Source organism: Convolutriloba macropyga, chromosome 3 (genome assembly GCF_964194025.1).
Source record: "Convolutriloba macropyga chromosome 3, txConMacr16.3, whole genome shotgun sequence".
Lineage (NCBI taxonomy): Eukaryota > Metazoa > Xenacoelomorpha > Acoela > Convolutidae > Convolutriloba > Convolutriloba macropyga.
The window spans coordinates 52,908,405-52,930,199 of NC_134470.1; the positions used below are offsets into that span (position 1 = coordinate 52,908,405).

At 35.5% G+C, this 21,795-nt stretch overlaps 1 protein-coding gene across 1 annotated transcript in view; it reads left to right on the plus strand.

The window, feature by feature from the left end:
• Nucleotides 1–21,795, plus strand: part of LOC142336659 (uncharacterized) — a 108,180-nt gene that overhangs the window by 879 nt on the left and 85,506 nt on the right. The window contains exons 2-4 of the mRNA XM_075385569.1: nucleotides 4,769–4,981; nucleotides 14,549–14,686; nucleotides 21,013–21,224. Of these exons, the coding sequence (XP_075241684.1) occupies nucleotides 4,769–4,981; nucleotides 14,549–14,686; nucleotides 21,013–21,224 (563 nt within the window). The remainder of the gene's footprint in view (nucleotides 1–4,768; nucleotides 4,982–14,548; nucleotides 14,687–21,012; nucleotides 21,225–21,795) is intronic.

The window sequence follows — 21,795 nt, forward strand, 5'->3', positions numbered from 1 at the left end:
TTTGAGCTTGTGAAGAGGAAAAAAATCACGGTAGATCAGTAAAAGAGGGTGTAGATATCTTCGTTATTTACAAGATAGTTGTCTCTAAAATTATTTTGGAACAATTTTACCTCGTTTTGCTCGAATTTTTTGCACTTTCAGAGCAAAATCGGGTTCAAATTGTAGTATGAAGTTTAGAAGTTTTCGAATTCGAGCACCAATTCTTTTTGGGCTTTGAAATCTCACCGTGATATGTAATAATATTTTACTTCTAAGACATCTGGATTTCTCATGTGATTACTGACGCTAAATACCCATTTTATTTTGCCCTTGCTCCTATTGGTGAGCTCGAGTATGGTGAAATTTCTTTCGAGTTCATGTCAGGGATCCAAAACTATCGTCAGTTGCAACAAAGCGATTTGCAAGACTGATTTACGACAGTGCTTACGATCCCCGAATCCACCTATACAACAGAGTCCATGTCATAGTGTCATTCAGGGTCCGATTGCTTCAGTATTGCACCAAGTTGTAGTCACACAATTAAGATCTGATGATAAAGAGTTCTAGAATCATTTTGAGAACTACAGTCACAATTGTACATAATTCAGGACTTGCTTTTTCTTGATCATTTTCTGCAATTCTATTGACATCTGTGTTGAAACTTTTATTTAGTCCCTGATTTCCTCCATGCTTCTGGAATTTGGTGATTGAGCCGAAAGCCATGGTAGCAATTTTGAGGAGGCCGAGTAGGTCTGCGATTGTTGAAAATCATATTAGCAAATTTTTGCATATTTACGTTGCGGATGCGGTTGAAAACAATACTCTGGATTTTAATTTTTCGGAAATTGTCGTGTGTTTGACATTCTGGTTTTATCTTGACCACCCATTTTTTAAGAAATGGCCAATTTGATCACTTTTTCTGGTTCGACGGTGTCACGAAGCAAATGTCTGCAGGTATGACCATCAAACATATTTGCAATGAAGAAATCTCTTACAATGGAAGCTTCTCGATCGTCCAATTGCCAAATATCTGCGAGAGCGTAGTTTTTCGAAAAAGTTCAGCAGATTCACCATTAAATTGTTTATAAAAATAATAAAGATGAATTCAAACCAAACATGGTTTCCACCATCTTGGTTTTAACCCACTTAGGGGAGGTTCAATTTTGATTAAAGTTTTCTAACGGATCCCATCCAGAAGGATAGCAGTCGTATCTGAGTTTAGACATTGCTTCCGCCTCAAAGAATTTTGTCATTTCTCTTAGCAATATTTTGGGATTCATCAGTGGAGTATACCAGGAAAGATTGTAGGTGAATGAAAGCGCATTGTTATATTTAGCTACACGAACAAAAAAATTTTTGCATCGCTTCTGTTTCGTTTCTCTAGCATAAATCAAGACTTTGCCACTTGACCTTGTATTGAAGTCGTGTGATTTGATCTCCCAGAAATCAAGTGGATTCAGAATATTTTGTCTAACAAGTATTTTGTTCAAAAGAAGATCGGTGAGAACCAGCTTGTACCCAATTGGCATAAGACCTTGGTTAATCAGACTTAAGACATAGTCTGAATCGGAGAGATTCCATTTTGTACATATCCTTTTAACACATCTTCTTTGAACTTTCTGCAGACGCTGTAGTGTAACTTTACTGGGGAACCAAATATTTGACACATAGTAGAGAACTGAAAAAACATAACTTTTAACGAGAACACACTTAACATTCGTTTTTGTTTCAGCAGGTAGAACAGTTTGTGATATTTCTTCATTAAGAACTGATATCTATCGCACGTGACTTTATGTTGCTTAAGAAATGTCTCTTCCAAGGAGTCACATAACTTTTTAAGTGTTTGGCCATCCATATTTTCTGATAAATTTCTTCTATTGGATACGCGTGGCCCTTCCGTTCTTAGAATGAGAAGTGACAAGGAAGCAGATTGCTTATCACAGAGTTGTCAGGGCTCCTCTCCAGAAAATATGCCTCTACACATTCACAAAACATTGCAATCGATTTGATTATAACCTGATGATTTAATTCGTTGAGTCAGCAGTAAGGCGCGTAAAATGGGCTTCTGCACTCTTTTATAAAACAGAGTTTTTAAAACTGAGAAATTATAAAATCTACATTTATAAAATTGAGAATTCTGGATCAAATTGAAATTTTAGAAAAGACTCAACGAAGCCAGATTTTGATATAAGCCATATCAACTTATAAAACTGTTCAAAAATTAAATGACTAGAAGAAAAGCTACAAAGTCAGTAAGAATAGCTACAAAGTGACACAAAAAGTACTTATTCACACGAGATAGTTAATTAGACTGCCCGTTTTTGGAGTAAGTAGTGAGTAAACCTAACAAAGAGTTACTTGCAGTTTAAAAAAAATGTAATTCTTTTAAAGAGGAAGATATTATTAGAGTTAAAAATGCTAGGTGGAAAAGGAAACTGCCAGACAGATCAACATTTTTTCTAGAAACGGGATTGGACCTCTTACGAGTGAAATTAGATTACTAATTGCCAACAAGCAACAAAAAGAGCAAAAAATTTGTTCAAAACTTAATAATAATTTTCAAATAATTCATTTCGAAGTGGTTTTTAATAACATAAAATGGATTTACCCCGGCCTCCATAGACAGCTAATTGGACTAGTCAAAATGAGACAAATTAAAGGAAAGTAGAAAAATTAACAAGTAAAATCAAGAATCAAGTAATAACAAAAAAAACTTACGTAATCAATTGATGTCAGAGGCATAAATAAGATTGGATGAAATGGCAAAACAACAAAATTTACAACAAAAACAAGGCAAACTCAAAAGCAAATTTTTGGCAAATATCATTAGGTCTTTGTCTCAAAACTATTATCTATGGCCGGAAATCATTAATTTGGTTGATTTATGCCATAATAGCAATCTTTGGGAACTGGCATTAATCAGATTGGCAAAAACAATTGGTCATAAATTGGTCAAATGCAATTGGTCACAACGTCAAACTCCATGAACTGTTTCTTGAAACCATTATGGGTGAACCTAGATCTCGTTAGGAGGTCAATGGGACCTGTAAGTTTTGAGAATAGGTAACAAGGCACCGGAAAGATCAAAAATTATCTTGAAAGGTCGAAAAATCACAAAGTATTAACGAAAACACACTGTCAAAGCCACAATAAGCGTTAGCTACCGACTGATCATTTAGTTTCCCCTCCCAGCTTAGTGTTCATATAACTTCACACATAATATGTAATTGCGGGCATTAAATGGGGGGGGGGGGGAGAATTGATTCAAAATTTTTTTGCCGTATGCAGTTGATGAACATAAATACAAAGTAGCTTTTTAAACAAGAAATGCCTTCAGTTGGACTTTTCGCTCATCAATTGAATTTTTTTGTCCAGAGTCATGGTAGCTCGGTGCTAGTTTCTTGTGTCGCATGTAACTGAACTGTTCTACTTGTAATAACATTGGAGAACTTTGTGAAAGAGTGAAGAAGTCAGCCATCCTTTCCCTCCTTCAATCTTCCTTACAATGTTCATAAAATATGCAAATTATGAACATTTAATGGAATACATTTTTGCAGTGAAATGCACTTGAACATTAAGAATGCATTTTTGCAGTAAATTACAGCAATATGGCAATTGTAGCAAAAATTTTTGCTGCACCCAGGCCTAGACCTCGACTTATGAAAAGACTTTAAAAGTCTAATTGGGGGGGCCAATATTGACTATAATTACACGGTCGAGGTTCCTAGTAAAAGTCGAGCTAATATCTTTTCATGGGTCGAGCTAAAGTCTTTTCATAACGAAGAAAGTCCAGCTAAGGTCTTTTCATGGGTCCAGCATTAGTCTTTTCATAAGTCTGTTTTTTTTTCAATATTCAAATTTTTTATTTGTTTCCTGCTTCTGTACATACAGAAGCAGAACCGGAGCAAGACTAATTAGTTTTGCACCAGAGCAGTCCAACTTAAGAATCAGTTCGAAATCTGCCAAAAGCCTAAGTTAAGGAGTTTTTCAGATCGAGTATATTACCACATTACTTGATTCAATGAAACCAGCTAGCTTAAGAATATTGGTCCTAGTCCCATTAGCCATGAAAAAATTTCGGCGCTATTCAGTTTGTTTTCCTTACCAAAATTATTAGCTATTTTTTTTTTAAAAAATAATGCAGGTTTTTGAGGTATTTATGGTTCTTTTGAATCGTAAAAGGTGCATGATCACATATGCTGACTACGTTATATGCAATATTGCACGCAAAACGTTAATGGCAGAAAAACAGACTTATGAAAAGACTAATGATGGACCCATGAAAAGACTAATGATGGACCCATGAAAAGACTTTAACTCGACTTTGTTTGCAAACATTGTGTCGAGCTTAAGTCCAGCACAAACTTTGGGTCAAGCCAAAGTCTTTTGTAAAATTTAGGGTCCAGCTAAAGTCTTTTGCAAAAAATTTGAGTCGAGCTAAAGTCCGGAATGCCTTAAAGTCCAGCTAAAGTCTTTTCATAGCTCAAATGAGTCCAGTATGGTCTTTTCACAGCACATTTTTGTCGAGCATTGTCTTTTCATGAGTCGAGGTCTAGACCTGGGCAATATTTGTATGTGTTTTAACTGCGACGCATATCGGCCAATCATAAAGCGTGCCTCTTATTAACTCACGAGAACAGAATTGTCAAGAATAGCAGAATCGCTAAGCGGTTTGCTACCGCGTAAAATTTTTTATTTAACTGGTGAAATTAAGTTTTCATGGATCTCTCCTGCCCCCCCCCCCCTCCTGTCCCTTTTGTGACCTCCGGGCATGGGATACTTTTTCAAGGCATGGGAGACGAAACTGTTGCAAAAGCAGCTGGCAAAACTGATAGACGCAATCGAAGGAGAGGTCAAGTCATCCGATGGCACCCAGATAGATGTTACCAAGCAGAACGAGGCGGTTGAGAAGGCGTCAGTGCTGGAGAAAGCGAGTCAACAGATGACCTTGAGATTACAGATTGCGTCCAAGTTGGTTCATGAGTGCAAGGCTCTGGAGGAGGTTTGTGAGTTACACAGGACGAAGCATTTGATGAAATTATGGGTTTAGGGAAAAGAGCCCTAATTCCCAGAAATTGTGAATTAACCCAAGTTTCGTTTCTTGAACTGTTATTTACTGTTTTTGTCTGAAAAGACCCTGGGATTTTCAAATTTTCCGCCTTTATTTCGGCTCTCTTTCCTATTAAATACAGACGTATCAACTGAACAACAATTGAAATCTTCTATAGAACAGAAAAGCGAAGTAAACAGTTGCAAAGCAGTGGCCTGGGAACTGAAAAATTTCTAAACATTGAACGCTAAACAGACATTTCTTAAACTTACTGCCCTGGCTAACATTGAAAAAATCGAAGTTTTGATTGCGAACTTCGACGATATCCGAGACTGTTTTACAGTAATATCAGAGACTGTTTTACTGTTTTGCAGAGACTGTTTTACAGTGACAAGGGAAGCAATTAAAGGAAACAAGTGCCTAATTAAATCCCTTACCACAAAAATGGAGGAGCAAAATGAAAAGAGCATTGAAATATCAAAAAATGTTGAATTGCAAGAGCGATTATTGACAATCTCTCTTTGTACAACAAACAACAACGAATGGTCCCTAACTGATGATAATGTACATATGTTTTTCGACAAATTTCCTTAATGTTTAATTGTGTAGTCATTCAATAAAAACGTGCCATTTGTTACCAAAATTTTTGAATCGAATTTTTCACCTGTAATTGTTAATTTTGTGTACTTTGATCCTAAAAATTCGATATTGAAAAGAAGAAGGACAGCTCCTTTCAAAAAAACTTTTTTTGGATGCAAAAAGTGGTCCAAAAGTTCAATTGGCAACAACAAAGAAATATTCGGTTAAAAGAGTCCTGATATATTTCGTGGAGGTGCTCCTGAAATTCCTGCGCGAATCAAGCTATCATAAACTTTAAAAGAACAACAATTGTTGATAGTCTCTAAGAGCAACGACTCCAAAGTAATTGACTTTTTTTCTTTGTTTTTGCGTTTCGGAAAATTTGTGTTATCTTACAGATGTCAACGATTTTTGCCCATAAAGTACACTCTTTAAGATGTATGTGATCATGACCCTTTACGACTTTTAATGAGCCAACATAAACTTCCTATCATAGTGCTAAGAGGAACATAATTAAACGATAACGATCCTCTAAGTTTTTTAACATAAAAAATAATATAGTACTAAAAAACGCATTGGTAAACCAAAAGTTTCCTCTTCTGTATGCTCCAAAAGTTTCAAATCCTACGATACGATTCATTCAAATGCAACAGATGAGAATTTGGTTTTAAAAGTAACAGAAAAAACGCTTAAAACTTACACGATAACGTTAAGAAATCGATCTCCAGCCACAAGCGATGGGTGCCTTCTCGATAAATATTGGTGACCGTTCTTTCGTTTGAAAACGTATAGGAAACAAAATAATTTTCGTAAACAGAGATCGTCTCAAAACTGATTGTTTTAACAGAAACAACTGTCAATGATTGTTGAGTCTTTTGTTTTACGGAGTATTAATGTTCAATATACGAAAGTTTGTGTTTTTTTACACAAACTTCAATATACGAAAGTTTGTTCAATAAACGAAAGTTTGTGTTTTTTTACACAACAGTAGCGCTATTGAATACGCCTTCAGTAGAAATCACATAAAAACAGGCACAATAAGAACTACAGCAACCGATCATTATGCCCTAAAGTCAAAAAATTTCCAGATATAAGGAGTGAGCATCGAAAGAGGGAATTATAAATTACTGTAATTTTAGAGTATTTAGAGGTCCTGATAGACATCTCAGTGCTTTCTCCATATCCAAATATCGAAAATGAATCCAAACATAAAACCTGACAAAAAATTGGTTTCCTAGCAGACGTTATAACGGTTATCATGGATAAAGTTTGTTCCGAAAACAGCTATGAAAAAAGCGATCTAGCAGATTGAATTGGAATAATTTTAAAATTCTTGAATCTGTAAGAATGAGATAAGCTGCATCAAAAATAGTATAGTAAATCCTATTCAGATATAAAATCATTCCGCAAAGCAAGAACTCAAGTTAATTTGTTAATTTTTGGTAGTAAAAAGTAATGAAGAAGAACTTGAATACGATCCGCACTCCAAGATCTTGCTCAAGATGATCAAGACCTCAGCTCAAATTTCTGAGACGTTGCCAATAAAATATCTCTGGGAATTTTCAGCAATTTTTTTCCACAATTAGGCCCAAAATATCGTCAAAGTTTTCCTCGAATACAAAACACATGCTAACATTTTCTCCAAAAAGACAAAACTCTTGCAGTTTGTTTCCAACGGACAATAACGAAATTTTTATTAAAGTAAAATCTTTGGGCAAGAAAAAATCAAGGAGCCAATTTGGCGTAAATAGCATTGTCTTATCTATTTGGTATTGCAATAGGTGACTTTGCGGCTTACACTTTCAACAAAAATGTGCAAGCATGTTTTTACTGAATTTTTGAAAAAAGCAAAAGTATTTTCCTTACTCTAAAAGGGAGCTAAGTTGGTTGTAACAATTTTTGCTGATCAGTTTAGTATCTTCAATAGACAAATGTTTTGAAAAATTAACGCATCAACGACATTTTCATGTTTGCAAAAAATATAACTTGGTATATGATGAGCAACATGGCTTTCGACCTAAGCATTCGTGAATAATGGCTGTTCTTTTGAAATCGATAATGGGCCGAGACATTGAGTTATCTTGTTTTGTTGATATTCAAAAAACGTTGGACACTATGGGTCTTGGTATTCTAATATTAACAAAATTGAATTACGGGATCAGAGATAATGTACCATGTTGGTTTAAAAGTTGTTTTCAACCAAAACAGTTCGATTCAGAACATTTGGGGTCATTAGATTTTTAAAACGTTCAACGTATTGTTTCATGTGTGCTGGCTGCTCTTTTGATTTTGTTATGCTTTATTGATCTCACTTCTAACTGTAACAATTTAAATATTTGCCTCATTGCAGATGGCAGAACACTGTTTCTCACATCGCGAACTTGTCTTGATGTCTTCAAGTTCCTAGGAGATTTGGAGAAACTTAAAAAATGGTTTGATTAAAGTAGTTTCATAGTGAGCAAAAACAAGTGCGAACTCGTCAATTTTGCAAATTATCGTGAAAAAAAGTTTCTTCCTGTGGAACTCCTCTGCAATGGCAGGATAGTGTAAAATATCATGGCGTAATAAATGACAAAAAACTGAGTTTTGAATAATCAAATCAATGTTGTCTTTAAAAGATTGGACCGATTGTGCGGATTTAGCGGATTAGTTAACCTAAGGAAATCATTGCCAACAAAAAAATAAGGGTATTGGTTTTAATAACTAATGCTGAACCAACTCTACGATTTGCTTTGATCGTTTACGGTGCCGCCACAAAAACTATATTGAGCAAGATTTTATTATTTCAAAAAGCTTTGTTTGGGTAAATTTTTGCAGCAATCATGAGCATAGTGCATTCGGTATTTTACATTCCGAGACAATATGCATTCTGATTAAATTATGTTTGGAGGAAATAAGCAAAGAAGTTCTTGAACCATTAAGTGTTTGCGTTAACGTTAAAAAAATGATCTCCAGCCACAAGCGATGAGTCTGTTCTCGATAAATTTTGATGACCGTTCTTTCTTTTGAAAACGTATAAGAATTAAAATAATTTTCGTAAACAGAGATCGTCTCAAAACCGATTGTTTTAACAGAAACGACTGTCAATGATTGTTGATTCTTTTGTTTTACGGAGTATTACTGTTCAATATACAAAAGTTTGTGTTTTTTCAGTAGCGCTATTGAACACGCTTTAAGTAGAAATCACATAAAAGCAGGCACAATCAAAACTACAACAACTGATCAATATGCCCTAGAGTCAGAAATTTTCCAGAACAAAGGATTGAATGTCGAAAACAGGAAATATAAAATACGATAACTTCAGAGTATCTAGAGGTCCTGATACACATCTCAGTGCCTTTTCCATATCCGAATATCGGAAATTGATCCAAACATAAAACCTGACATAAAATTGGTTTCCTAGCAAGAGTTATAACGGTTATCACGGATAAAGTTTGTTCCGAAAACAGCTATGAAAAAAGCGATATAGCAGATTGAATTGGAATAGTTTTAAATTTCTTGAAGCTGTACGAATGAGATAAGCTGCATCAAAAATTATTTTTGATGCAGCTTATTTTTGATGCAGCTTATATCAATTTTTACTGCTTCAAAAATTTTTAAATTAATCCAATTCAATCTGCTAGATCGCTTTTTTCATAGCTGTTTTTGGAGCGAACGTTATCCGTGAAGCATATCCTATACAGATATTATATCTTTCTGCAAATCAAGAAATCAAGTTAATTCGTTGGTTTTTCGTAGTAGTAAAAAGTAATGAAGAAAAACTTGAATACGATCCGCACTCTAAGATCTTGCTCAAGATGATCAAGACCTCAGCTCAAATTTCTGAAACGTTGCCAATTAAATATCTCTGGGAATTTTCAGCAAACTTTTTTCCACAATTAGGGCCAAAATATCGTCCAAGTTTTCTTCGAATACAAAATACATGCTAACATTTTCCCCAAAGCGACAAAACTTTTGCAGTTTGTTTCCAACCGACAATAACGAAATTTTTAATAAAGTAAAGTCTTTGGGCAAGAAAAAATCAAGGAGCCAATTTGGCGTAAGTAGCATTGTCTTATCTATTTGGTATTGTAATAGGTGACTTTGCGGCTTACACTTTCAACAAAAATGTGCAAGCATGATTTTTACTAAATTTTTGAAAATAGCAAAAGTATTCTCCCTAGTCTAAAAGGGAGCTAAGTTGGTTGTAACAATTTTCGCTGATCAGTTTAGTATCTTCAATAGACAAATGTTTTGAAAAATTAACGCGTCAACGACTCACTCATATTTGCAACAAATATAACTTGGTATGTGATGAGCAACATAGCTTTCGACCTGAGCATTCGTGCACAGTGGCTGTTCTTTTGTAATCGATAGAGGGCCAAGACATTGACTTATCTTGTTTTGTTGATCTGTGCCGCCACAAAAACTATTTTGATCAAGATTTTATTATTTCAAAAAGCACTAGGGTAAATTTTTGCAGCAATCATGAGCATAGTTCATCCGTCATTTTACATTCCGAGAAAATATTTCTTTTGTTTAAATTTTTTCTTTTTTGGAAATAATTAAAGACTTTGAACCATTAAGTGTTTGCTTTGACGTTAAAAAATCGACCTCCAGCCGCAAGCGATGAGTCTCTTCTCGATAAATTTTGATGACCGTTCTTTCTTTTTAAAATCTATAAGAAACAAAACAGTTTTTGCAACAGAGATTGTCTCAAGACCGATTGTATTAACAGAAGCAGCTGTCAAAGATTTTTGAGTCAAAGATTTTTTGCAGAATATTAATGTTCAAAATACAAAATTTGTGTTTTTTCAGTAGCGCTATTGAACACGCTTTAAGTAGAAATCACATAAAAGCAGGCACAATCAAAACTACAACAACTGATCAATATGCCCTAGAGTCAGAAATTTTCCAGAACAAAGGGATTGAATGTCGAAAGCAGGAAATATAAAATAGGGTAATTTCAGAGTATTTAGAGGTCCTGATACACATCAAAGTGCCTTCTCTATATCCAAATATCAAAAATTGATCGAAATGTAAAACCTGACAAAAAAATTGTTTCCTAGCAGAATTATAACGGTTATCATGGGTAATGTTTTTTCCGAAAACAGCTATGAAAAAGGCAATCTAGCAGATTGAATTGGAATATTTTCAAATTTTTTGAAATAGTAAAAACGAGATATGCTGCATCAAAAATATTGAAGTAAATCCTATACAGACATTAAATCATTCTGTAAAGCAAGAAATCAAGTTAATTTGTTAATTTTTCAAGTTGATTCGGTAGTAAAAAGTAATGAAGCAAAAATTGAAAACGATCTTGAAATTGAATACTTGAATTCGTACTCCACGATCTTGCTCAAGGTGATCAAGACCTCAGCTCAAAATTCTGAAACGTTGCCAATAAAATAACTCTGAGAATTTTAAGCAAACTTTTTTCCACAATTAGGCACAAAATATCATCAAAGTTTTCCTCGAACAAATTATACATGCTAAAATTTTCCCCACAGCGACAAAATTCTCGCAGTTTTTTTCCAACGGACAATAACGAAATGTTTAATAAAGTAAAATCTTTGGGCAAGATAAGTTCAAGGAGCCACTTTGGCGTAAGTAGCGTTGTCTTATCTATTTGCTATTGTAATAGGTGAGTTTGCGGCTTACACTTTCAACAGAAATGAGCAAGCATGTTTTTTACTGATTTTTTGAAAATAGCAAAAGTATTTTTTCTAGTCTAAAAGGGAGCTAAGATGGTTGTAACAATTTTTGCTGATCAGTTTAGTATCTTCAATAGACAAATGTTTTGAAAAATTAACGCGTCAACGACTCACTCATATTTGCAACAAATATAACTTGGTATGTGATGAGCAACATGGCTTTCGACCTGAGCATTCGTGCACAGTGGCTGTTCTTTTGAAATCGATAGAGGGCCAAGACATTGACTTATCTTGTTTTGTTGATCGGTGCCGCCACAAAAACTATTTTCAAAATTTTATTATTTCAAAAAGCATTAGGGTAAATTTTTGCAGCAATCATGAGCATAGTTCATCCGTCATTTTACATTCCGAGAAAATATTTCTTTTGTTTAAATTTTTTCTTTGTAAAAATAATTAAAGACTTTGAACCATTAAGTGTTTGCGTTAACGTTAAAAAATCGATCTTCAGCCGCAAGCGATGAGTCTCTTCTCGATAAATTTTGATGACCGTTCTTTCTTTTTAAAATCTATAAGAAACAAAACAGTTTTTGCAACAGAGATTGTCTCAAGACCGATTGTATTAACAGAAGCAGCTGTCAAAGATTTTTGAGTCAAAGATTTTTTGCAGAATATTAATGTTCAAAATACAAAATTTGTGTTTTTTCAGTAGCGCTATTGAACACGCTTTAAGTAGAAATCACATAAAAGCAGGCACAATCAAAACTACAACAACTGATCAATATGCCCTAGAGTCAGAAATTTTCCAGAACAAAGGATTGAATGTCGAAAACAGGAAATATAAAATACGATAATTTCAGAGTATTTAGAGGTCCTGATACACATGTCAGTGCCTTCTCTATATCCAAATATCAAAAATTGATCGAAATGTAAAACGTGACAAAAAACTGGTTGCCTAGCAGATTTATAACGGTTATCATGGATAAAGTTTGTTCCGATAACACCTATGAAAAAAGCAATCTATCAGATTGAATTGGAATATTTTCAAATTTTTTGAAGCAGTAAAAGCGAGATATGCTGCATCAAAAATACTGAAGTAAATCCTGTACAGACATTAAATCATTCAAGGAGCCACTTTGGCGTAAGTAGCGTTGTCTTATCTATTTGCTATTGTAATAGGTGACTTTGCGGCTTACACTTTCAACAAAAATGTGCAAGCATGTTTTTTGGTTTTTTGCTGAATTTTTGAAAATAGCAAAAGTATTCTCTCTAGTCTAAAAGGGAGCTAAGATGGTTGTAACAATTTTTGCTGATCAGTTTAGTATCTTCAATAGACAAATGTTTTGAAAAATGAACGCGTCAACGACTTTCTCATATTTGCAACAAATATAACTTGGTATGTGATGAGCAACATGGCTTTCGACCTAAGCATTCGTGCATGGTTGCTGTTCTTTTGAAATCGATAATGGACCGAGACATTGACTTATCTTGTTTTGTTGATGTTCAAAAAAACCTTGGACATTATGGCTCTGGGTTTTCTAGTATTAAAAAAATTGGATTACGGGATCAGAGATAATGTACTATGTTGGTTTAAAAGTTGTTTTCAACCAAAAACAGTTCGATCCAGAACATTTGGGGTCATTAGATTTTTATAACGTTCGACGTAAGGTTTCATGTGTGCTGGCTCCTCTTTCGATTTCGTTATGCTTTATTGATCTCACTTCTAACCGTAACAATTTAAATATTTGCCTCATTGCAGATGACAGAACAGTGTTTCTCGCATCGCGAACTTGTCTTGATGTCTTCAAGTTCCTAGGAGATTTGGATAAACCTAAGAAATGGTTCGATTAAAGTAGTTTCTTAGTGAACAAAAACAAGTGCGAATTCGTCATTTTTGGAAAGTACCGTGAAGAAAAAAGTTTCTTCCTGTGGAACTCCTCTGCAATGGCAGCATAGTGTAAAATATCTTGGCGTAATAAATGAGAAAAAATTGAGTTTTGAATAATCAAATCAATGTTGTTTTTAAAAGATGGGGCCGGTTATGCGGATTTAGCGGATTGGTTAATCTAAGTCGGTCATTACCAACAAAAAAACAAGGGTTTTGGTTTTTATAACTAATGTTGAACAACCTCTACGATATGCTTTGATTGTTTACCGTAAAAAACTAACTTGAGCAAGATTTTGTTATTTCAGAGGAGCCTTGTTAGGGTAAATTTTTGCAGCAATCATGAGCATAGGGCATTCGGTATTTTACATTCCTAGAAAATATACATTTTGTTCGAATTTTTCTTTGTGGAAATATGCAAAGAAGTTTTTGAACCATTTAGTTTTTGCTCTCTACTTAAATTAACACTCAATTTTCAGACAAAATGGGTTGTCGTACCAGGTGTGATTTCAAGGGTCTGGCAATAACATCAAAAACTATATCTTTTTTAACATTCAATTTTCAGACAAAATGGGGTGTCGTACCAGGTGTGACTTCAAGGGTCTGGCAATAACATCAAAAACTAAATCTTTATTAAATGGAAAATCATAAGATAATCGAATTAAAACAGTCTTTAATGTACAACTTTTTCGTTGAAAGTAATCTCATACCAACTAACCTAAAAAATTTGGCAAAGTTTCATTTTAAAACTTTTTTCCGTTGTTTTGCTTTCCAAGAGTTCTCGAGGACTTCAGATCTGTAAAAGGCTGTTTTGTTTTAATTGCTGCTCTTATTGATATATAAACTTAGTTTAATTTATATATTCCACCAAAATTTAAATTTTCAAGAAACTTTCGCACGATTCTAAATTCTCGAAAAATTGAGAAAACAATGTCTGATTTTTATTATTAGAGAGCTTTGGACCCCGGTCCGAGAAGTTTTGCCGAATTTATGTAAGATCAGCGGTAACTAGCGTTGACAAGTCGGAAAATTCACAGCAATTTTCCTACATAATTTTGCGTTGAATGCGCTGAGTTTAGCGTAGATCTTAAATATTTTGCGTTGATTTTAGCGTAGATCTTACATATTTTGCGTTGAATTTAGCGTAGATCTTACATATTGTAAGCGCTAAATTCAACGCAAAATATTTAAGATTGGCGCTGAATGCGTTGATTTTATGTAAGATCTACGCTCAAGCGTTGATATTACATAAATTCAACGCTTTCAACGCCAATCTTACATATTTTTACGTTTTTTGGCGTTGAAACCTCGGCCCCGTACGGCAATTTTTGCCAGACTATTTTCAGCTGCTTTTAGGATATTCAACTTTGCAGATTTCTTTAAAAAGGTACGCTAGTTTTCTCCATCGGTTGTTATGGTGTTCAGAAACTGTCCGAGTGTGGTGACTATGAACAGGAAAGGAGAGTGAGAGGCAGACTGAAGTGGCTCTGCAGCAGAATTATGAACAGTGTCGATGCTGGTCTAACTCAGTGTGAACAGGCTGCTCAGACTATTCAAACTATGGTAAGAGAGTGATCATAATCATACATTCGGGTATACTGTCAATATCTATTTTTTAAATTATAAAAAGTTATTTTTCTATATAAGAGCTCACGGAACCTTTAAGTTTTGATTTCTAATAGTATTTGTAAATTATTTGGTTTGACCGGTAAAATTAAGCTCATGGGTTAAAAATTTAATTTACCTGTTCAAAAATAATTACAACCTTTAATTTAACTCTTACAACCGTAGCCATAGCAGTCCTGTACACCTGTAGGAGTAGGGGAATCCTAACTTATTATCTAAATACGCCTTTCCCTTTAAACATTAGGTATATATTTTTTACTGTAATGGAAGCATATCGAGAAATCAACTGTAATATAGACAATCAACAAAGCTTATGAAGCTAAAACGTGGTTACATATAAATCATGACTTCTACATTTCCGATTTCATTTTGAACGCTTTGACTTTTCCTTATATGATTATACTTGATATAATGACCTCTAAATACTGCTGTGTCCTACATATCTCCCCCTCCTGAGTGTCGGAGATCCAAAACACCGCAAAAATAGAATACCCACCAAAATTCGCAAAATACCCAGAATATCATAGAATAACCACCAAAACTCGCAAAATATCCCAAATATCGTAGAATATCCACCAAAATGATACCCAGATCGTCCCATAGGTTGCCGACATCGTCCAATAACTCTTCCACATCGCCCAGTAGGTTGTCCACGTCGCCCAATAGTAAAATAAGCTAATAAAAACCTAAAATAACCAAAATTGTCAAAAAATAATGAAAGATAAGCAAAAATGGTAAGCAAATAAAGAAATAAAACAAATAAAGTGTTTTAATGTCAATAACTGGTTACTAAAAAGCAAAATATGCAGAATCGGGCCAATTTTTAGTCATGTAAGAGGACAAAATAATAGCGAAATTGGTTAAAATCTGCCAAATTTTGGGGAAATTTTGTTCTTTTCAGTAAGAAACTTGCCTTTACGAATATTAAACTTTTTAAAATAAGAGCAGCTATGATTTTTGACAATTCCAAGGGGAGTCCAGGGGACAACAGTGTAATAACTAACCTAAAAAATATAAATGGCGAGAATAATGTTGCAAACTGAATCTGCAAATTTAAAATAAAAGCTGCAATTATGTTAACAAAAAGGCAAAGTTGTTCAATCACTGCTCAATTTATCAGAATCTATGCGCACATGCTTGACATTAGGAGAGCTTTTGCATGTTGAGCAGGGCCATGAGCCTTTCGGATGTGCTCTTAAGCCAACACAATCTAAATGAAACCATTCAATGAGGCAATTTTTGTTACAACATTTGAGCATTGCTCGATTGTATGGCTCATTGCAAGGACAATAGCGCTCTTGTCAAGTTGATTTTGTCTCAACATTGTTGTTAATTTGGCTCTCTTCGTTAGAAGTTTTTGGTTCATTGCTCTTTTTAACGGCTAAAGGTAATTTGCATGGTTTTAACCTTTGTATACTAACTGTTTGGATCAAACCATTCACTTTTATTTGGGCTGTGTTCAAATCATGATTGAAAGAGACTACTTCATGTGGACCTGAATATGGAGCTTTTAATGGTTGTTTCACACAATCAATGCGTAGCCAAACATGAGAGCATTTAGAAGGTTCTTTTGGAATAAAGACATTGTCTTTGGAACTTGATTTTGTTTTTCTATCCGAAGTGAAAACTAAATAGTCTAAATGACTTTGTAGCTGGCGAACATACTCAAATGACAGTTTTTCTAATTGTCTGTTGACTATTGAGTTTGGGATTAGAACATCAAGACCAGTGGTGGCTGATAGAGCAGAAATTCCATTTTCGTCAGGTTTAATTCGAATTCCAAACAGAACAATAGGCAAGGCTATGAGCCAATCGCTTTTAGCCGAATTTAAAGCCTCTTTAAGTGTTCTATTAAATCTTTCTATCTGACCGTTTGATTGAGGATGATAAGCAGTTGTTCTTAGCCGACAAAAGCCAATAGTTATTGCTAAGCATTCGAAGAGTTCACTTTCGAATTGAGAACCTCTGTCTGTTGTTAAGTACAAAGGCCCGCCAAATCTAGAGAACTACGGATTTAGGAAAGCATCACTTATAGCATCAGCTGCAGTTGATGATACAGGTTGTATTTCCACCCATTTTGTCATTCTGTCTGTAAATGTTACAAGATACCTATGAGGAGAATCTGCAACTGCAGAAAGTGGTCCCACTATATCTAAATGTATATGGCTGAACCTGGTAATACCGTCATTAAACTGTCATGTCCTAGGTTTTATATGTCTTGAGATCTTGTTTTGTTGGCATTGTAAACATTCTTTACACCAAATTTTTATATTTTGACCAGCTTTGGGCTATGTAAATCTGGCTAGTATCATCCTTTTCTTAACTTTCCAATCAGGATGACATAAGTCATGGAACTGGCTGAAAATAGGAAAGCGTCAATCCGGAGGTGAAATAGGCCGTGGAACGACAAATTTATCACAGAGAAGTTTTTCTTTGCCAATATCAATTTCCTGTACTCCGTTCAAGTATTCATTAATCATCTGAGTACGAAAATCTTCTGATTGTCTTTTCGCTGTTTCTTTGGCAAATCAAAAACGTCGATGTAGACGCTGGATACGATTTGGGATGGTTCCTTAGTATCAACTGATGGAGGACGGGACAAGCAGTTGGCAACAATATTTTCCGAACCGGACAAATGGTGAATTTCATCTATATATTCAGCTTTAAAAGAAATCTGCCTGGCTTGTCGAGGACTGTGGTTATTGGACGCGCTAATTCGACGAAAAGTGCCAGCTATAGGGGTGTGGTCTGTGAAGACAACCGTTTTTCTGCCTTCTATGAGATAACTAAATTTAACAGTAGTGGCATAAGATGCAAGCAATTTTTTGTCGAATGTGCTGTAATTGCGTTCTGCTTGCCTTAGGCGTCTAGAGAAAAATGCTAGTGGTCGATTTTTGTCTGAACTAGATACCTCATGAAGAGCTGCACCAATGGCTGTTTCTGACGCATCAGTTGTTAATGACAAGGTAGTATCTGGTGATAAATCGTGAAGAAGTACTGATTTGCTCAAGGCCTGTTTAAGTTTACTGAAAGATTCTGAATGCTGGTGAAACCAATCATAAGTGGGTTCATTGGTATGCAAAACCAAATTGTTTTTGTTTCTTATTTTTCTCTTTATTGGTTGACTTTCATTAAGAAGTTGCTGTAAAGGCTCAATTATTTGTGCATGTTGTGGAATATGCTTCCTGTGAAAAGAAAACATTCCCTTTATTCTTCGGAGCTCTTCGTAGTTTTTCGGTTCTTCTAAACCAACCAGACTTTCAGTCTTTGAAGCAAGTGGTTGAATTCCTTCAGATGAAATTTCAAATCCTAAGCAATCGACAGTTGCTTGAAGCCATTTGCACTTGGTTAGGTTTACAGGCAAGCCATATTCATTTAATCTTGTCAACAGGAGATAAAGTGTTTCAAGATGCGACTCAATATCAGAGGATGCTACCAATACGTCGTCTGAGTACACAAACACATCTTTTATATTCTGAAGAACTTCGTGAATGAATCTTTGAAATGTTTTCCCGGCATTTTTGAGACCAAATGGCATTCTGATAAATTCGAACAAGCCAAAAGGTGTAGTTACGGCTGTCTTTTCTATGTCATCCGAGTGAATTGGTATCTGATGGTATGCTTTGACCAAGTCAAGTTTGCCGAAAGTTGTTCCGCCATTAAGTTCAACCATTGAAAGTTGAAGCATTGGTAACTGTCTCTGACAGTTATGTGATTTAGAGATCTATAGTCACCGCAGGGTCTCCAATCGCCAATTTCTTTCTTCGGAACCATATGCAAAGGTGAGGAGTAAGGACTCTTGGATGGTCGTATTATACCAAGCCGTTGCATTTCATCAAAAGCATTTTTGGCAATTTTTAGTTTTTCTAGTGTCAACTGTCTTGGTTTAGAGAAATCGGTTTACCGGATGTTTCAATTCTGTGGACTGTATTATGTTTTGCTTCGTCACCAAAATTAACGTCACCAAAAACATCGGAATATTTTTCCCTAATCGCTCTTAGTCTATCATTTTTAATTGAAGAAAAGTCATTTTTAACAACCTGGACTGATAAGTGGCTGCTGTCAACTGGTGTTAAAGATTGTCTCTTAGAAAGACCTGTTAAGTTGTCAATTAAGGCGAGGTTATCGCAATTAACTGTTATTTTGTCTAAGCCGAGAATATTGTGTTTGACATCTGCTACAAAGAATGTGAAAGGAAATGTTCGTCGCAAAGAGGGAATTGAAATTGATAATGACATTCTGCCAAAAATTTTAATTGCATCTCCATTGACTGTTCCATGTTTTGTTACAGTAGGAGTAACGAAGTTTGTATTAATAAAACTTGGCATAATTATTGAAGTCATTGAACCAGTGTCTGCTATGAAATTTATAGAACTGACTCCTAATTTCGGGGCTATGAGAATGAAAGATTTCCCCCAGAGGTTGCCGCACACAAACAAGGGTTACTAGTTTGACTGATTTGCTGGAGAATTTGGTCGAGACGTTGGCTTTTGTCCTGGCCACTGACACCAGGGTTTAAATGATTTTGCTTTTTCAGCAAAATAGAGATGATAACGACAAATTTTTGGCCTTTGACTTGCTGTGAACGGTCTATGTGTATTCTCGATTGACCTGTTAGACTTTGAGTTGCTAATAGGTTGGTTGCTTTTTGTTGAATGCTGATTGTACGATCTTGTTGGCATCTGTTGTGCTGAGGCTGCGAATACGTTTGGAGTAGGTGTGGCAACTATTGTGTTTGAGTAGCTGTAAATGGTATCAGCTAATTTGGCAAATTGTTCAACGGGAAGTTCTAGGTGTGCTGAGAGTGCCATTTTAACAGAAATTGGCATTGCTTGCATTAACCTGTGCTTTATGACATCGTCATCTAAGGTCAAGTTGCATTCGGCAAGCTTTCTTTGAATTCTCATTAAGAACAATGAAAGTTTGTGGCCGTCCAATGAAATCATTCCCAGGGCTTCTTCAATCATTTCTTGTTTTGACTTCTGGAATATGCCGCAGATATGTTCTTTAATGTCACGATAATTGTCGATGCCCATTGGAAGATTGATTGCAACGTCTTCGGGAATTGCAGCAAGTATGTGATGAAATTTTGTTTCGTCATTTGTTTTTCCGGCAAGGACAAATTGAGATTCCATTTGACGGAACCATACTCCAGGATTTGACCTGTAGAAAACAGGAGGTTTCACAGAAACTCTTCCAACGTAGCCTCCTGAAGCTATATGTTGTTGAGCGAGCAATATATTTGGATCAATTGCTCCAGCTAGAGTCTGGGATCCTAATGGAAATTGTCCCCCCATACCTGTACCTACTGAACCTCTAGCGTCACCCGAACTTGTACCTATACCTGTACCCGCCATACCAATATCTGTTATTACCATACCCGAACCTGTACTTACCAAACCCTGACCATTACCTACCAAACCTTGACCGGTACCTACCGAACCCGAACCTACCGTACCGAAACCCCCCAAACCTGTACCTACCGGGCTACCCCTCGAACCATCCATCGCCGTAAAACCGGTAATGGAGAAAAAAAATAACGGGGCCCGGAAAGGAAACAAATTTAAGAAGTCGAGCAAAGGTAAAGTTCGACTCGATTTTTTTTTGTAATAAAACGATTAAGTTTGATTTTGATTATCGTGAGGAAAAATAGGTAGTTAGCTTCCGTATTAGGCGTATGTTAATAGTTAAGGGTCACCATTGTAGGAGTAGGGGAATCCTAACTTATTATCTAAATACGCCTTTCCCTTTGAAACATTAGGTATATATTTGTTACCGTAATGGAAGCATATCGAGAAATCAACTGTAATATAGACAATCAACAAAGCTTATGAAGCTAAAACGTGGTTACATACAAATCATGACTTCTACATTTCCGATTTCATTTTGAACGCTTTGACTTTTCCTTATATGATTATACTTGATATAATGACCTCTAAATACTGCTGTGTCCTACAGACCCATACTGACGTGATTAAGAAAAGCTAGCCGTGTTTTCTGACTCAAAAGTGAAAGGTGTGAGATTTTAGAATTTGTTCCACCTTCGGTTGCTCAACCTCATCGATTAAAAAGATTTGTGGATAAGAAAGATTTGAATGCCCATAATTTTCTGTTGTCTGTTATTTCACCATGCTCATTAAGGAGTTATTTTGTAGAAGCCTTTTAAACTGATTATTGCTAAGATTTTGTTCGAAATTTTAATGCTTACTAGTTTTTGTTTTAAGCCTTGTTGGATAACATTCCCTTAAATTTTTGAATTTTAGAAGTCTAACGAGATCAACAAGCTGCCTAACATCAACCGGAGTCCGACTTCACTTATAAGTAGAGAACATTCTACAGATCCTGTTAGATCCAGTTTATCCTCGCCCGAAAATCATCTGGGTGGGAAAGCTCAGGGAAAAACTGGAACTCCAGCGGTTCCCCCAATGAGCGCTAAATCAGTCTCTTTTCAGCCTGGTGCAGCTATGGAAGGAAAGTTAGTACTGTGCTATTTTTCAAACTAACCGACTGGGCAGATGTACAACCCAGAAACGAGGTCAGCGGCCTAGGTCATCTCTGGCCAGACCCTGGAATATCAGCTGGGTCTGATCAGAGCAGCCATGGTTTCGCACATTAGTCTGGGGGCGGCTGGACAATTTTGAAATAATACTGCTCAACTCAATCACAGTTTCGTCCAAATGTTCATTTTTGCAAGGAAAAAAAGATTTCTGCTGACAAAAAAATCTAGCGAAGAGATCTATTAAAAACAGATGCTCTGACTGCGATTCGCAATTCGTCATTGTCCACGACAAAACGGAGATTTCAAACGCTGGCAACAAAACCTTAAAAATTAGCAATGAAACATTTTTTATTCAACCGTGACAAAACATCTTAAGAAAACGTTGCCATCCAATTAATCGAGAATTGAATGCACAATGGTAAAATTTGCTTGGACTCTACAAACAATGTGAAAGCCGCAAGTAATAATAGAGTTTTACCCAAACAAATAGGTAGGAAAACTTTCAACAATTCATTTTTCAGAGAGGCTGATGGATGAAATATAACTG